At 46.6% G+C, this 23,116-nt stretch overlaps 1 protein-coding gene across 1 annotated transcript; it reads right to left on the bottom strand.

Annotated features, from left to right (window-relative positions):
- Positions 1–20,043: 20,043 nt before the first annotated feature.
- LOC142796367 (uncharacterized) lies at positions 20,044–21,707 on the bottom strand. The gene has a single exon (XM_075886824.1). It carries the CDS (start codon positions 21,685–21,687, stop codon positions 20,164–20,166), a length of 1,524 nt encoding a protein of 507 aa, XP_075742939.1. The 5' UTR covers positions 21,688–21,707; the 3' UTR covers positions 20,044–20,163.
- Positions 21,708–23,116: the final 1,409 nt, after the last annotated feature.

Genomic DNA, 23,116 nt, shown 5'->3' with positions numbered 1-23,116 from the left:
GTGCTTCCTCCTGAAGTTGCCAGCGAGTTCCCGGATGCCCTATTCAACCAGTCGGATACCACGCATTATCAGCACCTTAAAACCACAGTGTTGGAGCAATTCATGTCATGGGAACGCATCCACCTATATCAGCTTACTTCAACGGCGGGCCTTGACGAAAGGCGGCCCTCCTAACTACACTGCGTTTAATGCAATAAATTCTTGTGGAACACGACATCTCTATTCACTTAGCATTGCTTTGCAAGCTCTTCCTACAACGCTTTCTCCAGCCAATCTGCCGTGTCCTCGCAGTGGCCGGCGACGTAAACTTCGAGCGAATGGTGGAGCTCACAGATCCGGTTAAAGATGCGACCTCCCCATCTACTAAGGCTGTCCAACCACCAGCAAACATTGTGACTTCACGCCTTCAGGCCCACGTTAAGGAACTCGCCGCCTCCATTACCGCACTCTGGAGTCCCCTCCAGGAGACTCGTTCTCGTCATCGCGCTGTTCCACGCACACGACAAACACAGAACAGCCCTCCACCTTCCTGCTGGTACCACCGGCGTTCCTGACACCAAGCCACGACGTGCACACCTCACTGTTCGTTGTCGGGAAACACCCGCTGGGACCACATGGAGGCGGCGTGTGACTCTCGTTCCAGCCGGCTTTTCATGACCAGCTATCCAGAGCCGAATCGCTTGGAGATACGGGCGCGGAAAGGCGTTTTGCCGCCGACTAAGGCTTATCGTTCCAAGTCATTTAGGTACCAGTGGCTTCTTGCTGCCAATGCTTCGCCTTCAGAGACGTACACACTACAATGTCTCACCCTGGACTTCGGGCTTGACGCATTTACAGGTGGGTTTTTGTCCTCGCAGACGTAGTTGACCGATGATCAGCTTGGACTTCCTGTCCTACTTCGATTTAGATGTCAGCGGATGGCGTCGTTGCTCAATAGACGGTGATCAGACTCGTCTCTCCATCTCGGGAGTCCTGCCCGACATTATTCTTATGGCCATCCGCATGCTGGTAGTTTTCTTTGCGCTCGAAAACATGTTGGAAAGTTTCCTGCAAGTTACGGAAGCCTGCGACCGCACTTAGCCACCTCAACACATGGTGAGGCACCACATCGTTACCCGTGGTACACCAGCAGCCGCCCAGGTGAACAATGTCAATGGTGTAGCCACTGCCCTTGAGTAATGTGAAAGTTTTACCGCTAATCTCTAGGTCATGATACTGGCGTATAATTGCTATGTTCTCATGACTTTCGCGTGCGTATGTGTCGGTATTTCCTAAACAAGACGTCATATTAGAGACTAATCAACATGATCATTAAACCGCCTTTCTATGGCCCACACACTGACGAAAACAAAACATTTAAACATAGCCTTCTGACGGCTCGTCTCACTACTTTCCCGCATGACCAGCTTCCAGTCATCTGGTAAAAGAACATCGTTGCTGTGTCTTTTCAAGTTGGGATCCTCTCCAACACGCAGCGCTTCTGCGGCGTCGGCGTCACTAAAGAATGGCTGTTGAATGACACATCACCGATTCATAACTTGGCTCAAAACGATGTTCGAATTTTCGCACGCCCATGTTGCTGCAGGCGCTTCCTCCTATAGAGGAAGGCATAACTTGGATAGCGTCGAAAGTTCCCGGAAAACTTGTGCAGCATGTGGAGTTGTCTCCGTAAAACGACGGTGAGGTCTCGTTACCAGAAAAGCGATAAAAGTACCTCCGCTTGATGAAAATCTGATTTTTAGCATGATAAACGCCAAGTCCCTCAACTGCCCTCCGTCCTAACGTCGGCGGTTCAGCTGATCGGCCCCAATCATTGTGGCATAATAACTCCGTAACACGGCAGGCTCATATCGTTGCCCTTACTGACGTTTGTTTTTCTTTCCATCAAGCCCCAAATCTTCGGCAGGCTGTATTTCGCAGATTTGGGTGGTAAATGAAGAACCGCTACTCTGGTTATTCGTGGTTGAAAAGCGAGTAAAAAGAAAGAATGGGCCATATTCTTTCGTATTCAGTTGAAGCGAGGCTATCAAGTAACTTGCAGTTTTCATTTGAAAAAAAAAACAATGCAACGAATATGCACAATCTGGGGTTAGTGCCCACCAAGGATCCTTTTATTGCAAATGCCTGAAAGCACAGTTCACTCATATTTTGTTTCGCAATGATTGATTGATTTATTGATATGTGGAATCTAACGTCCCAAAAGCACCATATGATTATGAGAGACGCTGTAGTGGAGGCCTCCGGAAGTTTCGATCACCTGGGGTTCTTTAACGTGCACCTAAATCTGAGCACATGGACCTACAACGTTTCCACCTCCATAGAAAATGCAGCTGTCGCAGCCGGGATTCGATCCTGCAACCTCCGAGTCAGCAGCCGAGTGCCTTAGTTACTAGACCACCGTGGCGGGGCGTTGTTTCGCAATGAAAAAGTGTTACGTGATATCATTGTGTAGAATGAAAAAAAAATAAAGATTGTGCTGCACTCACTGAAACAAAACACGGGGAATTGAACAACCACTGGGTCGTAACTGAAAACATCAGGTGTACAGAATTCGATATAAGACTTACACCCAAAAAAGAGACCGAGGCCCATCGGTATAGGGTAACCCACCCATCCCGATGAGTTATTGTGTGGTGCACACTCGCGCCACCAGGGCAGCACTCGCAGTCGGTGGTTGAGCGCGAACTGCCGCGGCACCGCACTACGCGCTAGAAGGACGAACGGTCCCGGACTGTCACCATCCACGTCCTCCGTCTAGCGCTCATGCCGTGCTCTCCTAGCAGTCTACGTGGTGTGAAATGCATCCTATTTGTACATTAGGAGTTGTTTTTGCATATCACCACTTTGGCCACATGGTCTCCCGGTGTAGCGGGTGCGCTCCCTGTGATATGCTCATGTCATGCATACACACATCTTCAGGGTTCGCTCCCACTGACCTCCCACCGCCGAACCGAAAATCTATATCACTCGATCACGGCGTTGGTTGGAGATCGTGGATCTTGGGAGGCATAAATTGCTTGCGAATCCGCAGCAGTAATTTCGAGACGACTCGGAGTTACTTGATGAACCTCACGGTATGGCTGCAGTGGCTATAGTTACGGCGCGTACATGGAGAACTGAATGCCAGGACATTTTAAGGAGATTCCTTCTTTACAACTTCCTCTCTCCCACGGTGTGGCACGTGTTTTGCCGAGTATGCAACTTGGGTCACAGTGTATGTGTAGACAGCACAGCCGGTGACACTCAGTCTGCAGTTATGCAGTATAGCTATTTTCGAGGACTTCCTGGTGCCTGTTGTGAGCCGCGATTACAGATGTTGAGCAGTGCCGTTATCGCTAAATTGATTTGGAGCGTCAGAACGACTCGTGACAGGGTTCATTAATTCGTTCTGAGAAACCGTGACTGCCTCCTGCATTGGACGCCGATAACCATTACCAATAACTACAACTGAAACTTCGATTAGCAGATTCATTCGTATTAAAAGCGTTACAAATTCATTTTTTTTTTATTTTTTTATTTGAAACAAAACCCGCAGCGCCACTTAGGCATTATTGCGGGGGGCACAGAGCCTCATAAAATGAATCCGCAGTCTTGCGGCCAACTACATCGGCTGGTAACGTGTTCCATTCAACAATGGATTGCGGAAAAAAAGAATGCTTAAAAAGATCCGTTCTGGGGTTGTATGGCCGTACTTTAAATTTGTGATCATGACGGGAGGATTGATAATACGCTTTTTTTTAAATAATCTGAAGCATTAATGCCCGTTTTATTGTTATATATCGAATAAAATAGTTTTAATCTTAGATTACGTCTTCGATCTTGTAAGTATTGCCAATTAAGTTCTCTTTTCATACAACGGGAGCTTTCAGTTCGGCCATATTTTCCCAGAACAAATCTTGCTGCCATCGACTGAATGCGCTCTAATTCATGAATATGTATTTTGTTAAACGGATCCCACACAGGACAGGCGTATTCTAGTATTGGTCTCACATAGGCATAATATGCGGCCTGTTTAACCTCCTTGGTTACATGTTTAAGATTTCTTTGTAAAAAGCCTAGGGCTTTTCCCGCTCTACTTACAACACTGCCAATGTGCTCAGACCATCCCCCATCCTCAGAAAGCGTGACACCCAAATACTTATATTTGTGTTCATACCTAATAACTTCATTGTTTAAGATGTACTGATTTGTAAATCTATTAACCTTTTTGGTGAAACTGACGTGAACACATTTATTCGTGTTTAATACCATGTCATTATTTTTACACCATGCCTCCACGTGATTAAGGTCATCCTGAAGCTGGGTGGAATCCATTTGGTCGGTCAATTCAGTATACAACACACAGTCGTCAGCAAACATTCTAATACGACACCTAATTGTATCCGAAATATCATTAATAAACACAAGGAAGAGAAGCGGACCGAGCACGGAACCCTGAGGTACCCCTGATGTCACCGAAGCTAAACACGAACAAGATCCACCAAGCACAACCTTTTGTTTTCTTGAAGTTAAATAGTCCGCAATCCAACGGCAAATGGTTTGATGAACCAACAGCTTTGTGTTGTTGTTAGGATACTTCAGTGAATAATTGACTTCATCCAGAATATTCCGACAGATCCAATGCATTTTGAGATTCGGCTTTGTGCAAAGGGGTCCGCGAGCGCATTCGAAGTCGAAAAATTCAAATTTCTATGCGGAATTTTTCGGATTTGAGCTAAACGTCGCGTGGTGCAACGACCAATTGTGTTGATAGAGTATTCGTGTCCGTATTGCGCGCCTACCAAGCACGTAACTACACCGACACTTAAAATATGGCTTATGGTCCTCCGTGACATCAGCACTCAAGTTGGAGCACAGGCAACAGTTTTATAGAAACGAAGTGCCAGTTGGTGTTACCAGTTTCGCTTATAATTAGCGATGCCGAGCTTCTTTTTTCGCTGAGTGGCCTGTGGAAATTTCCAGCCTCTTGTCATAATTTTAGGACTAATTTGCATTCCCAGAAAATATGGCTTTTCAAGTGATTAGCAGTGCTAATCACTTGAATAGCCATACACTGGTAACGCTTAGGGGCACTTTGTTTCTATAAAACTCTTGCCTGTGCTCCAACTTGAGTGCTGATGTCACGGAGGACCATAAGCCATATTTTAAGTGTCAGTGTTTCCTAATGCGCGTTTGACGTTCCCTAATAGCATGTATCTTGATACCATTGTATATTTGAGCGTTACAATCAAACATAGGCGTGGGGAAATAACAAGTAACATCAATCATGCTCTGCCAGACTTAATTCAACCAAATGGAGACTTCCCTGGGCAGAATAACAAAAAGTAACTGTGCTTTCGTTTTAATATGATCCAGTTTCTTTATTTAAAAACCAAGATATTGCATGATGGAACGACATACGTAAGGTTGACATCATAAAACTGTAATCAGCAGTTGGCTAACCAAAGTATTTTCTGTTCCTAAACACATTTTTCAGTGTCGTGCCCTGAAAAACATTTGACAGTGGATCTGTAAGCGCACCAGTGCATGATCAGCTAGCGAAATGACGTATATGAACGTCAATTTCGGAGCTTGCTCGGCACGCTTCTTATGTTCATGCCCTGTCCGGCGGTGCTGGCGTCTGCACCAGTGTTGCCAGTGTACACTTTTGCGGTCACCGCTCAAGGTGGCCACTCCGGTCATATTTGCGGCGATTCCAACAATGCTCACTAGATGGTGCGCCGCCACCTAAGGCGTCGATTTTCGATCGCCTGTGCCCTCATCGCGACTGTACGTCCACTTCGTTCCCGTGGTTTCGTAGGCATGACAGCAAGTGACAAGTTCCTACAATGAGTGTCACGCACGGGTACCAAAATCCTACCAAGCGTCTCACCTCCCTGCTCTCAACCCCTATGAAGAAAGCCTGATAGCTCTACGTCTGCCGTTTATCAGCGTTGGGCGGTTGACTCATGGCAGCGGCCTGTTATGGCCTAAAGGAGCAGTCGGTTAACGTGCCGATCGAAGTGGCCAACACTGTGGGCTGTCGGCTGCAGAACCTGCCCGACAAAGCTGCCTTCGTCGTACGCATCATGCACCGCCTCGTTAACAAGACTACCTACACAAATGGTCTCGCCTAGAAACGCTCCGTGCACCTTTGACCAAGCTCTTCTAACATCATTGACTTTGTCGATAAGACTTGCACTTTTGTCATCATCGCAATCATTTCGAGCCTCATGATCATTTACCTTCATCATCATCTGGAACATTATCATCGCCGCCATTTTCTTTTATTTACTTCTTTATTCGCTTTTTTATGTTTAGGTGACATGGGCGACGACAGCCCAGGGTAGACTAAAACAGCCGCAAAGCCATGTAATGCGTAGGGCGTGGACAAATCAATGAAACAAATGCACAATCTAAGGACGACCAGAGGACGTACGCATGACGAGTGTGGTTGGTTGGTTGGTATGTGGCGTTTAACGTCCCAAAACCACCATATGGTTATGACGGACGCCATAGTAGAGGGCTCCGAAAATTTTGACCAGCTGTGGTTTTTTTACGTGCACCCAATCCTGCACACATGGGCTTAGGAACTTCCCGCCTTCATCGGATTTCATGTGTGGGACATGCCAGAGATGTTCTGTTCGGTGCCGGAAACTATTGCTACCCACACAAAGAGAATTTTCTGGGGTGTCGCATGCGAATAGGAGTGGAGGACATCTACCCTCCTAATAAAGCCAAGTAAGTGTTTGACAAAAAGTTTGTCAGGTCACGCACTAGATGTCGCAAAACACGGTCACTGACAAAGTCTGATAAAATTATCTGACATTTTGGAACCTTACACGGGATACTTATTCACTGAGGGGGACTGGAAGTCGTAGTCAATAAGGTAGGCAGCAGGAGACGCGATGAGAACGTCTGAATTAGTGTACCTAGGGTTTCTTGATGCACGCACCCGTGGAGGGTGGCACGCGCTTCAAGGAACCCTTCTGTGTCTCCCATCTATACTGCCTTAAAACACGCAAGTTTGGTTTCACAAGGCCAAGGCCGCATTCTCCCCTCATCGCGCTGCCTCAGAAATGACACGCTACTACTACGTCACTTCTGTGCTTCGTTCTGATGTTGCGAGGGAGTTCCGGCAGGCCCTATTCAACCAGTCGAAAGCCACGCATTATCTGCACCAAAAAACCAGTGTGTGGAGGGATTCATGTCGTGGGAACGCGTCCACCTACAGCAGCTTCTGTCAACGGAGGGCCTTGGCGAAAGGCAGCCGTCCCGACAACACTGCGTTTAATACAACTTCTTGTGGATCACGGCATCTCTATTCACTTAGCAATGCTTTGCGAGCTCTTCCTCCAACGCTTTTCCCAGTCAATCTGCCGCACTCTCGCAGTGGCCTCGACTTACTGGTGGAGTCGACGTCAATCTCGACTGACTGGTGGAGCTCGCGTATCCGGTTCAAGATGCTACCTCCTAATCTGCCAAGGCTGTTTAACCACCAGCAAACACGGTGGCTTCGCGCCTTCAGGCCCTCATCGACGAACACGCCACTATACCATCCCCCTCCGGAAACTCGTTCTCGTCATCGAGCTGTTCACGCACACGGCAAGCTGGAAACAGCCCTCCCCCTCTCTGCTGGTACCATCGGCGTTCCTCTCACCAAGCCACGACGTCCACACCTCTATGTTAGTGGTCGGCAAATACCCGCTGGAATGACTGAAGGCGGCGTGTGACTCTCGTTCCAGCCGGCTTTTCATGAACAGCTATCCGGCGCCGAGTTCCTTAGACATACGGGCGCGGAAATGAACTTTGTCGCCGAATAAGGCTAATCGTTCCAAGTCACATAGGTACCAGTCACTTTGTGCTGCCAATGCTTCGCCTACAGCAACGTACTGACTGCAATGTCTCACCCTGGACTTCGGCCGTAGCTGCATTTACAGGTGGGTTTTCGTCATCGCAGACGTGGTTGAACAGATGACCAGCTTGGACTTGCTGTAATACTTCGATTTCGATGTCAGCGGACGGCGTCGCCGCTCGATAGACGGTAGTCAGACTCGTCTCTTCATCTCGGAAGTCCTGCCCGACATTGCTCCTATGGCCATCCGCATGCTGGCAGCTTCCTCTGCGTTCGAAAACATGTTGGCAAGTTTCCCGGAGGTTACAGAACCGTGCGGACCCACTCAGTCACCTCAAGCTTTGGTGACGCACCGCATCGTCTCCCATAGTACACCAGCAGCTGCCCATATGAACAATGTCCATGGTGTCACCGCTGTCCTTGAGTAGTCTGAAAGCATTAACGCTAACCTCTAGGTCATGAAGATACTGGCGTATAATTCCCATGCTCTCGTCACTTTCATGCGCTTATATGTCGGTATTTCCTAAACAAGTAGTCATATTAGAGACGAATAAACATGATGGTTACACCGTAACTATGGCCCACACACCGACGAAACCAAAACATACAAACGGCTCGTCTCACCACTTCCCACATGCCCGGCTTCCACTAATCTATCTAAAGAAACATATTTGCCGTGTCTTTTGAAGCTGGGATGCCTCTCCCACACGCAGCGCTACTGCGGCGTCGGCCTCATTAAATAGTGAATGTTGAATGACACACCACACATTTATAACATGGCTCAAAACGACATTCAAATTTCTACGTGCCCGTGTTGCCACAGCAGCTTCCTACTACAGAGGAAGGCATATCTTGGATTGAGTCGGCAATTCTCGGAAAACTTGTGCAGCTTGTGGAGTTGTCTTAGTAGAGTGACGGCGAGGTCTCGTTACCAGAAAAGCAATAGAAGTACCTCCGTTTGATGAAACGCAGGTTTTAAGCATGATTTACGCCCAGCCCCTCGGCTGCCGTTCGTTCTATTATGTAGCCATGTCGACGGTTGAGCTAATTGGCCCCAATCATTTTGACAAGATAACTCGTAACACGGCAGGCTCATATCATTACCCTTACTGACGTTTTTTTCGTCAAACCCTAAAGCATTGGCAGGATGTATTTCGCAGATATGAGCGGTAAATGAAGAACGGCTACTCTGGTGGTTGAAAACCGAGCAAAAAATGTGCCATATTCCTTCCGTATTCAGTTGGAGGGAGGATATGACGACCCTTGCAATTGTCGTTTGAAAAGACAAAGCAACGGATATGCACAATCTAGGGCTAATGAAAACCAAGGATCCTTATATTTCAAGTGCGTTATGACACAGTTCACTCATATTTTGTTTCGCAATAATTGATTGATTTATATATATGTGTGGTTTAACACTTCAACACCACCATATGATTATAAAAGACGCCATGGAGGAGGGCTCCGGAAATTTCGATCACCTGGGGTTCTTTAACGTGCACCTAATCTGAGCACACGGACCTACAACGTTTCCACCTCCATAGAAAATGCAGCTGCCGCAGCCGGGATTCGATCCTGCGACCTCCGAGTCAGCAGCCGAGTGCCTTAGTTACTAGACCACCATGGCGGGGCGTTGTTTCGCAATGAAAAAGTGTTACGTGATATCATTGTGTAGAATGAAAAATAAATAAATATTGTGCTGCACTCACTGAAACAAAACACGGGGAATTGAACAACCACTGGGTCGTAACTGAAAACATCAGGTGTACAGAATTCGATTAAGACTTACACCCAAAAAAGAGACCGAGGCCCATCGGTATAGGGTAACCCACCCATCCCGATGAGTTATTGTGTGGTGCACACTCGCGCCACCAGGGCAGCACTCGCAGTCGGTGGTTGAGCGCGAACTGCCGCGGCACCGCACTACGCGCTAGAAGGTCGAACGGTCCCGGACTGTCACCATCCACGTCCTCCGTCTAGCGCTCATGCAGTGCTCTCCTAGCAGTCTACGTAGTGTGAAATGCATCCTATTTGTACATTAGGAGTTGTTTTTGCATATCATCACTTTGGCCACATGGTCTCCCGGTGTAGCGGGTGCGCTCCCTGTTATATGCTTATGTCATGCATACACACATCTTCAGGGTTCGCTCCCACTGACCTCCCACCGCCGAACCGAAAATCTATATCACTCGATCACAGCGTTGGTTGGAGATCATGGATCTTGGGAGGCATAAATTGCTTGCGCATCCGTAGCAGTAATTTCGAGACGACTCGGAGTTGCTTGATGACCCTCACGGTATGGCTGCAGTGGCTATAAGTACGGCGCGTACATGGAGAGCTGAATGCCAGGACATTTTAAGGAGATGCCTTCGTTACCACTTCCTCTCTCCCACGGTGTGGCACGTGTTTTGCCGAGTATGCAACTTGGGTCACAGTGTATGTGTAGACAGCACAGCCGGTGACACTCAGTCTGCAGTTATGCAGTATAGCTATTTTCGAGGAGTTTCTGTTGCCTGTTGTGAGGCGTGATTACCGCTGTTGAACAGTGCCGTTGTCGCTAAATTGATTTGGAGCGCCAGAACGACTAGTGATGTGGTTCACTAATTCGCTCTGAGAAACCGTGACTGCCTCCTGCATTGGACGCCGATAACCATTACCAATAACTACAACTGAAAGTTCGGTTAGCAGATTCATCCGTATTAAAAGCGTTACAATTTGATTTCGACAGCTTTCTGTTGTTGTTAGGATACTTCAGTGAATAATTGATTTCACCCAGAATATTCCGACAGATCCTATGCATTTTTAGATTCGGCTTTGTGCAAAGGCTCAGCGAGCGCAATCAAAGCCGAAAAATTCAAATTTCTATGCGGAATTTTTCGGATTTGAGCTAAACGTCGCGTGGTGCAACGACCAATTGTGTTGATAGAGTATTCGTGTCCGTATTGCGCGCCTACCAAGCACGTAACTACACCGACACTTAAAATATGGCTTATGGTCCTCCGTGACATCAGCACTCAAGTTGGAGCACAGGCAACAGTTTTATAGAAACGAAGTGCCAGTTGGTGTTACCAGTTTCGCTTATAATTAGCGATGCCGAGCTTCTTTTTTCGCTGAGTGGCCTGTGGAAATTTCCAGCCTCTTGTCATAATTTTAGGACTAATTTGCATTCCCAGAAAATATGGCTTTTCAAGTGATTAGCAGTGCTAATCACTTGAATAGCCATACACTGGTAACGCTTAGGGGCACTTTGTTTCTATAAAACTCTTGCCTGTGCTCCAACTTGAGTGCTGATGTCACGGAGGACCATAAGCCATATTTTAAGTGTCAGTGTTTCCTAATGCGCGTTTGACGTTCCCTAATAGCATGTATCTTGATACCATTGTATATTTGAGCGTTACAATCAAACATAGGCGTGGGGAAATAACAAGTAACATCAATCATGCTCTGCCAGACTTAATTCAACCAAATGGAGACTTCCCTGGGCAGAATAACAAAAAGTAACTGTGCTTTCGTTTTAATATGATCCAGTTTCTTTATTTAAAAACCAAGATATTGCATGATGGAACGACATACGTAAGGTTGACATCATAAAACTGTAATCAGCAGTTGGCTAACCAAAGTATTTTCTGTTCCTAAACACATTTTTCAGTGTCGTGCCCTGAAAAACATTTGACAGTGGATCTGTAAGCGCACCAGTGCATGATCAGCTAGCGAAATGACGTATATGAACGTCAATTTCGGAGCTTGCTCGGCACGCTTCTTATGTTCATGCCCTGTCCGGCGGTGCTGGCGTCTGCACCAGTGTTGCCAGTGTACACTTTTGCGGTCACCGCTCAAGGTGGCCACTCCGGTCATATTTGCGGCGATTCCAACAATGCTCACTAGATGGTGCGCCGCCACCTAAGGCGTCGATTTTCGATCGCCTGTGCCCTCATCGCGACTGTACGTCCACTTCGTTCCCGTGGTTTCGTAGGCATGACAGCAAGTGACAAGTTCCTACAATGAGTGTCACGCACGGGTACCAAAATCCTACCAAGCGTCTCACCTCCCTGCTCTCAACCCCTATGAAGAAAGCCTGATAGCTCTACGTCTGCCGTTTATCAGCGTTGGGCGGTTGACTCATGGCAGCGGCCTGTTATGGCCTAAAGGAGCAGTCGGTTAACGTGCCGATCGAAGTGACCAACACTGTGGGCTGTCGGCTGCAGAACCTGCCCGACAAAGCTGCCTTCGTCGTACGCATCATGCACCGCCTCGTTAACAAGACTACCTACACAAATGGTCTCGCCTAGAAACGCTCCGTGCACCTTTGACCAAGCTCTTCTAACATCATTGACTTTGTCGATAAGACTTGCACTTTTGTCATCATCGCAATCATTTCGAGCCTCATGATCATTTACCTTCATCATCATCTGGAACATTATCATCGCCGCCATTTTCTTTTATTTACTTCTTTATTCGCTTTTTTATGTTTAGGTGACATGGGCGACGACAGCCCAGGGTAGACTAAAACAGCCGCAAAGCCATGTAATGCGTAGGGCGTGGACAAATCAATGAAACAAATGCACAATCTAAGGACGACCAGAGGACGTACGCATGACGAGTGTGGTTGGTTGGTTGGTATGTGGCGTTTAACGTCCCAAAACCACCATATGGTTATGACGGACGCCATAGTAGAGGGCTCCGAAAATTTTGACCAGCTGTGGTTTTTTTACGTGCACCCAATCCTGCACACATGGGCTTAGGAACTTCCCGCCTTCATCGGATTTCATGTGTGGGACATGCCAGAGATGTTCTGTTCGGTGCCGGAAACTATTGCTACCCACACAAAGAGAATTTTCTGGGGTGTCGCTAGGGATAGGAGTGGAGGACATCTACCCTCCTAATATAGCCAAGGGTTTGACAAAAATTTTGTCAGGTCACGCACTAGATGTCGCAAAACACGGTCACTGACAAAGTCTGATAAAATTATCTGACATTTCGGAATCTTACACGGGATACTTGTTCACTGAGGTGGACTGGAAGTCGTAGTCAATAAGGTAGGCAGCAGGAGACGCGATGAGCACGTCTGAATTAGTGTACCTAGCGTTTTTTGATGTGCCCGCGGAGGGTGGCACGCGCTTCAAGGAACCCTACTGTGTCTCCCATCTTTACTGCCTTAAAACACGCAAGTTTGGTTTCACAAGGCCAAGGCCACATTCTCCCCGCGTCGTGCTGCCTCAGAAATGACACGCTACTACCACGTAACTTCTGTGCTTCGTTTTGATGTTGCAATGGAGTTCCGGGAGGCCCTATTCAACCAGTCGAAAGCCACGCATTATCTGCACCATAAAACCAGTGTGTGGAGAGATTAATGTCGTGGGAACGCGTCCACCTACAGCAGCTTCTGTCAACGGAGGGCCTTGGCGAAAGGCAGCCGTCCCGACAACACTGCGTTTAATACAACTTCTTGTGGATCACGGCATCTCTATTCACTTAGCAATGCTTTGCGAGCTTTTCCTCCAACGCTTTTCCCAGTCAATCTGCCGCATTCTCGCAGTGGCCTCGACTGACTGGTGGAGTGGACGTCAATCTGGACTGACTGGTGGAGCTCGCGTATCCGGTTCAAGATGCTACCACCTAATCTGCCAAGGCTGTATAACCACCAGCAAACACGGTGGCTTCGCCCCTTCAGGCCCTCATCGACGAACACGCCACTATACCATCCCCCTCCGGAAACTCGTTCTCGTCATCGAGCTGTTCACGCACACGGCAAGCTGGGAACAGCCCTCCACCTCTCTGCTGGTACCATCGGCGTTCCTGTCACCAAGCCACGACGTCCACACCTCTATGTTAGTGGTCGGCAAATACCCGCTGGAATGACTGAAGGCGGCGTGTGACTCTCGTTCCAGCCGGCTTTTCATGAACAGCTATCCGGCGCCGAGTTCCTTAGAGATACGGGCGCGGAAATGAACTTTGTCGCCGAATAAGGCTTATCGTTCCAAGTCACATAGGTACCAGTCACTTCGTGCTGCCAATGCTTCGCCTACAGCAACGTACTGACTGCAATGTCTCACCCTGGACTTCGGCCGTAGCTGCATTTACAGGTGGGTTTTCGTCATCGCAGACGTGGTTGAACAGATGACCAGCTTGGACTTCCTGTAATACTTCGATTTCGATGTCAGCGGACGGCGTCGCCGCTCGATAGACGGTAGTCAGACTCGTCTCTTCATCTCGGAAGTCCTGCCCGACATTGCTCCTATGGCCATCCGCATGCTGGCAGCTTTGCGTTCGAAAACATGTTGGCATGTTTCCCGGAGGTTACAGAACCGTGCGGACCCACTCAGTCGCCTCAAGCTTTGGTGACGCACCGCATCGTCTCCCATAGTACAGCAGCAGCTGCCCATATGAACAATGTCCATGGTGTCACCGCTGTCCTTGAGTAGTCTGAAAGCATTAACGCTAACCCCTAGGTCATGAAGATAGTGGCGTATAATTCCCATTCTCTCGTCACTTTCATGCGCTTATATGTCGGTATTTCCTAAACAAGTAGTCATATTAGAGACGAATAAACATGATGGTAATACCGTATTGCTATGGCCCACACACCGACGAAACCAAAACATATAAACGGCTCGTCTCACCACTTCCCAGATGCCCGGCTTCCACTAATCTATCTAAAGAAACATATTTGCCGTGTCTTTTGAAGCTGGGATGGCTCTCCCACACGCAGCGCTACTGCGGCGTCGGCCTCATTAAATAATGGATGTTGAATGACACACCACATATTCATAACATGGCTCAAAACGACATTCAAATTTCTGCGTGCCCATGTTGCCACAGCAGCTTCCTACTACAGAGGAAGGCATATCTTGGATAGAGTCGGCAATTCCCGGAAAACTTGTGCAGCTTGTGGAGTTGTTTTAGTAGAGTGACGGCGAGATCTCGTTACCAGAAAAGCAATAGAAGTACCTCCGTTTGATGAAACACAGATTTTAAGCATGATTTACGCCTAGCCCCTCGGCTGCCGTTCGTTCTATTATGTAGCCATGTCGACGGTTGAACTAATCGGCCCCAATCATTTTGACAAGATAACTCATAACACGGCAGGCTAATATCATTACTTTTACTGACGTTTTTTTTCGTCAAACCCTGAAGCATTGGCATGTTGTATTTCGCAGATATGGGCGGTAAATGAAGAACGGCTACTCTGGTGGTTGAAAAGCGAGCAAAAAAAAGACTCCATATCCACGAAGTGAATGATGATTAGTGGGCGAAGCTCCGGAGGTAAACCTGGTAAACTATCAATCCTCCGTACGTTTTACCCACTCGATTTTATTACAACGCTGCCCCTAGCGTACGTGGCCGCCCTAAATCGATATTGCCTTCGACCAATGACGCGTGCCATATGTTACATCATTCCTATTTTATAGCATCTCGCATCTTTCATCATCAACTACAAGTACTGCCGTCTGGTTTACAACATCTTGCATCCTTTCGTCAGCCTTATCCATCCGGCGACTCCGAGCGCGCGCCAACAGCGAACGGATGGATGGATGGATGGATATGGCTGTACCCTTTAGATCGGGCGGTGGCTAGCGCCACCAAGCCGTAACACCTAATGAACCAAAAACTATATTTATTTTTTTTCCTTAAAAAGTGAGTTTGAGGATTCGTACTTTGCAGTGAAGAGTTTAATTTTCACTCGTGTCTTGACTTTAGCCACCAATCAGATAACCTCCTTCTGGTTAAGTCTACCCGCTTAAAGTTTATTTTGCCCTCCCGGTCCCTAAACCCCAGTGCTTTGAAAAACTCTGCGTCATCATCCTGAACTATAGGGTGAAGCCCTTTACAGAACATTATCAAGTGTTCGGCAGTTTCTTCTTCCTCTCCACACGCACTGCATACTGTGTCTACCCCTCGTATTTGGCCCGATATGTCTTGGTTCGCAGTACTCCCGTCCTGGCCTCAAACAGTAGAGAACTACCCCGAGTATTATCATAGATCCTTTCCTTGGCAATTTCCTGCTTAAAAGTTCGATAGATCTCTAGTGCGGACTTCTTAATCATGCCCATTCTCCACATGTCAGTCTCCGTTTCCTTCTCTTTCTTCTTAACCGATAGTTCTTTTTGGTTTGGCCACCTGCTGTTTTCTAAGTATTTACCAGTCAACTTCCTGGTTCGCTTCCTCCATTTTGTATCGACATTCTTCATGTACAAGTAGCTGAAAACCTTCCTAGCCCAACGCTCTTCCCCCATTTCTCTCAATCGTTTCTCAAATTTTATCTTGCTGCTAGCTTCCCTGCCCCCAAATGATGTCCATCCCATATCACCTTGTACTCCCTGATTTGGTGTATTCCCGTGAGCTCCTAAAGCAAGCCTACCTATTCCACGTTGCTTAATTTCTAATCTTGCTTGAACTTCTGATCTCATGCACAAGACCGCATTGCCGAACGTCAGCCCAGGAACCATGACCCCTTTCCATATTCCTCTCACAACATCATATCTATTGTAATTCCACAGTGCCCTATTTTTCATGACTGCTGCATTCCTGTTACCTTTAGTCGTCACGTATATTTCGTGTTCCCTCAGATACTCGGTCCCATTGCTTATCCATACGCCCAGATATTTGTATTTATCTGTTATCTCTAGCGTGACCTCCTGTATTCTAAGCTCACTACCTTCGTTGTCATTGAAAATCATGACTGCTGATTTTTCCTTACTGAATCTAAAATCTAACCTATCTCCCTCATTACCGCAGATGTCCATCAATCTCTGCAAATCTTCCTTGTTGTTGGCCATTAGCACTATATCATCTGCGTACATTAATGCTGGTAGTGCCTGATCAATAAGTTTTCCTTGGTTGACTAAAGAGAGGTTGAAGCCCAGTCCACTTCCCTCTAATTTTGCCTCTAATCCTTGTAGGTACATCATGAATAATAAGGGTGACAGGGGGCACCCCTGCCTAAGCCCTCGTTTTACCTCTGCAGGCTTGGATACCTGTTTTTCCCACTTTATAAATACAGTGTTACCTTTATAGATACCCTTTAAAAGATTACTGACTACATGTTCCACGCCTAGTGTGTCCAGTATTCCCCACAATTCCTCTTGAACCACGCTATCGTACGCTCCCTTGACATCCAAAAATGCTAGCCACAGGGGCCTGTGTTCCTTTTCTGCTATTTCGATGCACTGCGTCAGTGAGAACAGATTGTCTTCCAACCTCCTGTGTTTCCGCAACCCATTCTGCAGTTCCCCCAGCACCCCTTCTTCCTCTATCCACGCCTGCAGTCTTTCCTTTATAATTTGCATCGCCAGCCTGTAGACCACTGATGTCACTGTTATAGGACGGTAGTTGTTTATGTCAGCTTTTTCCCCCTTTCAGTTCAGTTCAGTTTTATTTCCTTAAAGGCCCCCATTCAGGGGGTGTTACATAAGGGGTGGGATTACAATTCAAAACAGCGGAGATTCAATTAACATTGCAAACAAACAGTTAAAATTGAATTAACATGGCAGATGATCGGTGAGGCGTTCCAGGAAGGTAGATGATGAGGCAATTGTGACAATGTCGTAGGGCAGGCCGTTCCAGTCTGAAGCTGCTCTGAGGAAAAACGAAGCAGCAAACGTAGTGGTGCGTGATGGCGGGCGGGCAACTTGAAGTGAATGACTGGTGCGGTGGGAAATGCGTGAGGCGGCTGTTATATAAGGAGCTTGATTGAGTGAAGAATAAAAAAACTTATGATAAAGGGTTAGGCTAGCAATGCGGCGACGATAAGAAAGGAGTGATAGGCCAGATTCATGTTTCAATGGTGAAATGCTGATGTCATATGAATATGAGGAATGGATGAAACGGGTGGCCCGATTTTGAACACCTTCCAAGGCAGTGATTAGGTATGCTTGATGGGGGCTCCAGATGGCAGATGCGTATTCTAATTTTGGTCTTATAAGCGATTTATACGCGAGTAATCTAACATGTGGTGGGGAAAGGCGAAGGTGGCGTTTAAGAAAACCCAGTGTTTTGTTCGATGCTGAAATGATGTTTGTAATATGGGCGCGCCATGATAAATTAGAACAAAGGGTGACTCCTAGATATTTATACGATTCTACTAATTCGATACATGATTTAGAAATAGAATACTGAAAGCGAGAGGGATTGTGACGACGAGAGAAGGACAAGAGTTTGCATTTAGTGGGGTTGAGAGTCATTAGCCAAATATTACACCAGTTTATTATATTGTTAAGGTTGCTCTGAAGGATGTGATGGTCATGACAATTAGTAATAGTATGATAGATTACGCAATCGTCAGCGAACATGCGAATGTTACAGGAAACATGCAATGGTAAGTCATTAATATATATTAGGAATAGGAGAGGACCGAGAACAGACCCTTGTGGGACGCCTGAGGTGACTGGGAGTGGTTTAGACAGGTGGCCGTTAAGATAGACAGATTGCGAGCGGTTAGTTAGAAACTCCTCAAGCCACCTGAAAATGTTAGGATGCAAGTTTAGTTTTGAAAGTTTCAGTAACAGACGCTGGTGAGGAACCTTGTCGAAAGCTTTTGCAAAATCAAGGAATATTGAGTCGGTTTGGATATTACAGTCGAGATTAGTCTGTAGGTCATGAACGAATTGTGCTAATTGGGTTTCGCAAGAAAGGCCCTTTCGAAATCCGTGCTGTGAAGGATGAAAAAATTCGTTGGAGTCCAAAAAATTGAAGATTTGTGAGTAGATGACGTGTTCCATGATCTTACAAGGCACGCTGGTTAATGAAATGGGGCGGTAGTTCAAGGGTGAGTTTCTGTTACCTGATTTGTAGACTGGAACGACCTTGCCCGTTTTCCAATCATCCGGCATGATTCCTGAGGTGAGTGACTGTGAGAAGATAAGACATAAGTATGCTGCGCAAGTCGATTTAACATTCTTGAGGAGTTTCGAGTTGATGTAATCCATACCAGCTGATGAAGAAAGTTTTAATTTGTGGATTATAGATGAAATGCCTTCTTCGAAGAAGGTGACAGCAGGCATGAAAGTTTCTACGCTAAATGATGGCGACTGTGAGGGCATGTCAAGTTCAGTAGTGAAGACAGATGCAAATGCTTCGTTGAATATTTCTGCGCAATCATGGTCAGTCACTGTCTCGTGTGAATCATTCGTTAGTTTAATATCGGAAGGATGTGTGGGGTTTAGAACTTGCCAGAATTGCTTGGGGTTCCTGATTAAGAGATTAGGTAAGTCTATATGGTAAAACGAGTATTTGGCTTTCCGAACAGATAGCAAATATGATTTTTCAGCTTCGATGTATTTTTGCCATGCAGTAGGCTTGCCGTTGCGTTTGGCGGTACGAAAAAGTCGTTTCTTTTTGTTTTCAAGTTTTTTTAAATGCCGAGAAAACCATGGTTTATTGCGGTTAGTTTGAAAAGTAATCTTCGGGATAAACATATCAGAGAGGTGATTTACTTTGTCCTTAAAGATCAACCAGTTGTCATGAACTGAGCGCGTGTGAAATGTAGATTCATACTGATTAAAAGAGTTACTGAGATCTTCAGATATTGCACTATAGTTACCCTTATCATAAAGAACAATTGTTTTATTAGTCGTCTGTTTTTTGGTCGAGGTAAATGAAAATAAAGCATGTATGACCTTGTGGTCGCTGATCTCAGGAAGGTAAGTAATAGATAATAGGTTCTCGGGGCTATTGGTTAATATCAGGTCGAGAATATTTGCTGATCCTCGTGTGACACGGGTTGGTTGGGCGACTAATTGTGTAAGGTTAAAGTTGAGACATACATCGAGGAAGTTTTTCGCCTCTGCGTGACATGATAATGTAGAAGTAACTATGTTTTGCCAGTCAATATTAGGGTAGTTAAAATCACCGAACAGAAGAATGCGAGCCTTTGGGTAAGCGGAAGTAAGTTTTTGAATGGAATTGTTCAGATGACATGGAAAATTTGGATCCGTTTGCGGGGGCCTGTAGCAGACGCCAAGTAGGACAGTTACGGTGTTAGTACGACAAATTAGCCACAGGGATTCGGTATCGGAATCGACGTTAACAACGGAGCAAGATATGCCCCGATGAACTGCGATAAGTACTCCGCCCCCCCGTGAGCCATTTCGGTCATTTCGGTACACGTGGAAGTCCTGTAAGTCAGTTAATATTTCCGCATCCGTTATATCGCTGGTGAGCCACGTTTCTGTTAATACGAGTATGTTGCTTTTTGATGACGAGATAATGTTGGATATGAGTTCACGTTTTGGAAGAAGGCTACGTATGTTAGTGAATATTACGGAAAACGAGAGAACATGACATGGGGAAGCCGTTTGGCGTTTTATTGCTCTTTGTTGGCGGGGTAACCGCTATGCAATTTCCTTAACCATGTGTGATGATGCGTCAAATATATAGCGCTTCGACCCGACGTGCAGCGTTTTGAACCGCAAGGAGAACTTGTCCGAACGTGCTTTTGCAAATGCAAGTAATTGCTTGCGCGCATATTGAACGGGGCGGGAAAAGTCCTCCCCGATGCTGTAGTTAGTGTTCTTCAGTTTCCTGCCGTTTGATAAAAGTGCATCTCTGGTTTTGTATGATAAAAATTTCACAATTATGGGACGATTTCGGTTTAGTGAATGAATACCGAGACGATGTGCGCGTTCTATGTCGTTAGGCTGCACTGTTAGTCCAAGGTTATTGTTGCAGATATCGATTATCATTTTTTCAGATTCAGCCCACGTTTCATTCCTAGTGGGGTCAGGGATGCCGTAGAATAGAAGGTTATTCCGGCGCGACCTGTTTTCAGCGTCATCCAGGGAAGTTTCTAGCTCTTGAATTTTTTTAGTCATGTTGATTACGTTAGTCTGTGTTTTTTCGATATCATTTCTGAGGGGAAGAAGAGTTTGGTAATGTGTTTCGAGATCGCCCATTCGTTTGTTTAAGTCTGTTATTCTTTTATCCGTTGTGCTTAGTTGAGATTTCAAACTCTGAACTTCGGCAATCAGCTGGGCCTGGCCGGCACTTAGCTTTTGTAGCTCAGTAAGAATAGCAGCGTTTCCGTTAGGGCCAGGATTAGTTTCGACGTCACCCGATAAGATCAGCAACGAGTGAATCATATGAGCACACTCAACAGCAATAGTAATACAGCAGTGGGGGCTCGGGAACTGCACCAGGAAGTAATTACTCGACTTTTTAGCGAAGAGGACATACGATTTACTGACCTGCATTGCAAAGGTAAGTGGATTAGATGGCTGCATTGTGGTGCAGTCACCGAGCCCACGAAGTGGCGTCAGCGGGTGATGTTCCTTTATACTTGATGATGCTGTGGTTGATGACGATGCGGCCTTCCATAGCACGGTGATTTCCGGTGATAGTAGTTCCTCCGACGTAATATCCGGTGGGGACGAGCAGTTGGTGCGTAGTAGGCGGCAGGAGCCTGGCTCGCTTTCGGAGCCCGGCAGCACCAACATAGATGACGCCCCCGAGGATAGGCCTATCATGTTCGACAGCTGCAGGCTGGCAAACACAAGTATGGTCGTCTGCATTGCAAAGGTAAGTGGATTAGATGGCTGCATTGTGGTGCAGTCACCGAGCCCACGAAGTGGCGTCAGCGGGTGATGTTCCTTTATACTTGATGATGCTGTGGTTGATGACGATGCGGCCTTCCATAGCACGGTGATTTCCGGTGATAGTAGTTCCTCCGACGTAATATCCGGTGGGGACGAGCAGTTGGTGCGTAGTAGGCGGCAGGAGCCTGGCTCGCTTTCGGAGCCCGGCAGCACCAACATAGATGACGCCCCCGAGGATAGGCCTATCATGTTCGACAGCTGCAGGCTGGCAAACACAAGTATGGTCGTCTGCATTGCAAAGGTAAGTGGATTAGATGGCTGCATTGTGGTGCAGTCACCGAGCCCACCCTTGTTGATCATGCTGATCATATAGATCATGCTCATCCTGCTAAGTTTCCATCCATTGGGAACTTCACCATCGATTATTATTTTGCTCACTGCCTCTCTCAAGGCCTGCTTAGACTTCGGACCTAATGTCTTTATCAGCCTAATTGGAATGCCATCTGGGCCTGTTGATGTACTACCAGGAACCCTTTTCTCAGCCCTTTCCCACTCTTGTGTTGAAAATGGAGCCATTGCACCACTTGATTCGTCCTTGTCTATTGTGGTGCATAAAGTACTTCTTTGTTGAAATTTTTCTGTCACCCTTGTTCTTATATATTCAATAGGTTCGTCCCCTTCTAGCCTAGCACCTTGGGCTGTAGTTATAAAACTCTGCTCTAGGCTCGTCTCATTTCTTAGGGAGTCTAGATGGTTCCAAAATTTCGCAGCTGCCTTTCTATCTTTTTTATGTACTTCTGCCAGCCATTGAGCTCCCTTCCTTCTAATCTTTTCATTGATCAGAAGGGATGCATCCCTTCTACAGCTTAGAAAGGTTGCCCATTTTCTTTCAACATCATCTGTCGGTTCACCCCGCTGCTTAGCATGTCTGTGTTCCCTAGAGGCTTCCTGACGTTTTGCTATGGCTCTCTTAACTTCCTCATCCCACCAACTTTTGGGTTTGTGTCTTCTTTTCCGGGGTGATTTGTCACGCGTCTTAACAAGCTCTAGCTCAAAGAGTCTAATTAGATTCGTGTATGTCCACACTGTCTTTTTATCCTCCGTGATTACTTTCTCAATTTGTTTAGTGGCTATTTCAATTTGCCTTTCTGGATAAAAATTTTCCTGTAGTTGCTCATCTTGTCTCCTTCCCACTTTCACTGCTCTTCCAAAACTTCGCTTGATACGTTTGTGATCGCTACCCAGACTTCTGGAGCCACCTTCATCTATGTGCATTCCCCTGAGCTTATCATACATCCTATGTGACATCAGTGCATAATCTATCGTCGACTGAAGCCTTCCTACCTCCCATGTTATTTGCCCTTCACACTTCTCGGTACTGTTGCAAATGATCAAATCAAGCCTTTCACACATATCCATGATCATTTTGCTTGTCGGGTCGGTATACCCATCTATATCTTCTATGTGCGCATTCATGTCTCCTAGTATAATTATCTCGCACTCTCTTCCTAACTCCTGAATGTCCTTTGATATACACTCTACCATTGCCTTGTTTTCCTCTCTGGCCTTTGCTCCCGTCCACAAGTACACGAAACCAAGGAGTGTCATTTGACCTGCCACTTTCCCTTTTAGCCATAAATGTTCCTTGCACTCCTGCTTGACCCTTTGCCAGTCTGTACTTTTATGAATGAATGCCCCAATACCACCCCCCTTTCTGCTGCCTTCTGTTCTGTTACAATATTCCCACGCGTAG

The sequence above is a fragment of the Rhipicephalus microplus genome, chromosome 2 (assembly GCF_043290135.1).
Source record: "Rhipicephalus microplus isolate Deutch F79 chromosome 2, USDA_Rmic, whole genome shotgun sequence".
NCBI classification, from domain to species: Eukaryota; Metazoa; Arthropoda; class Arachnida; order Ixodida; family Ixodidae; genus Rhipicephalus; species Rhipicephalus microplus.
This window is presented reverse-complemented; position numbering and strand designations above follow the sequence as displayed.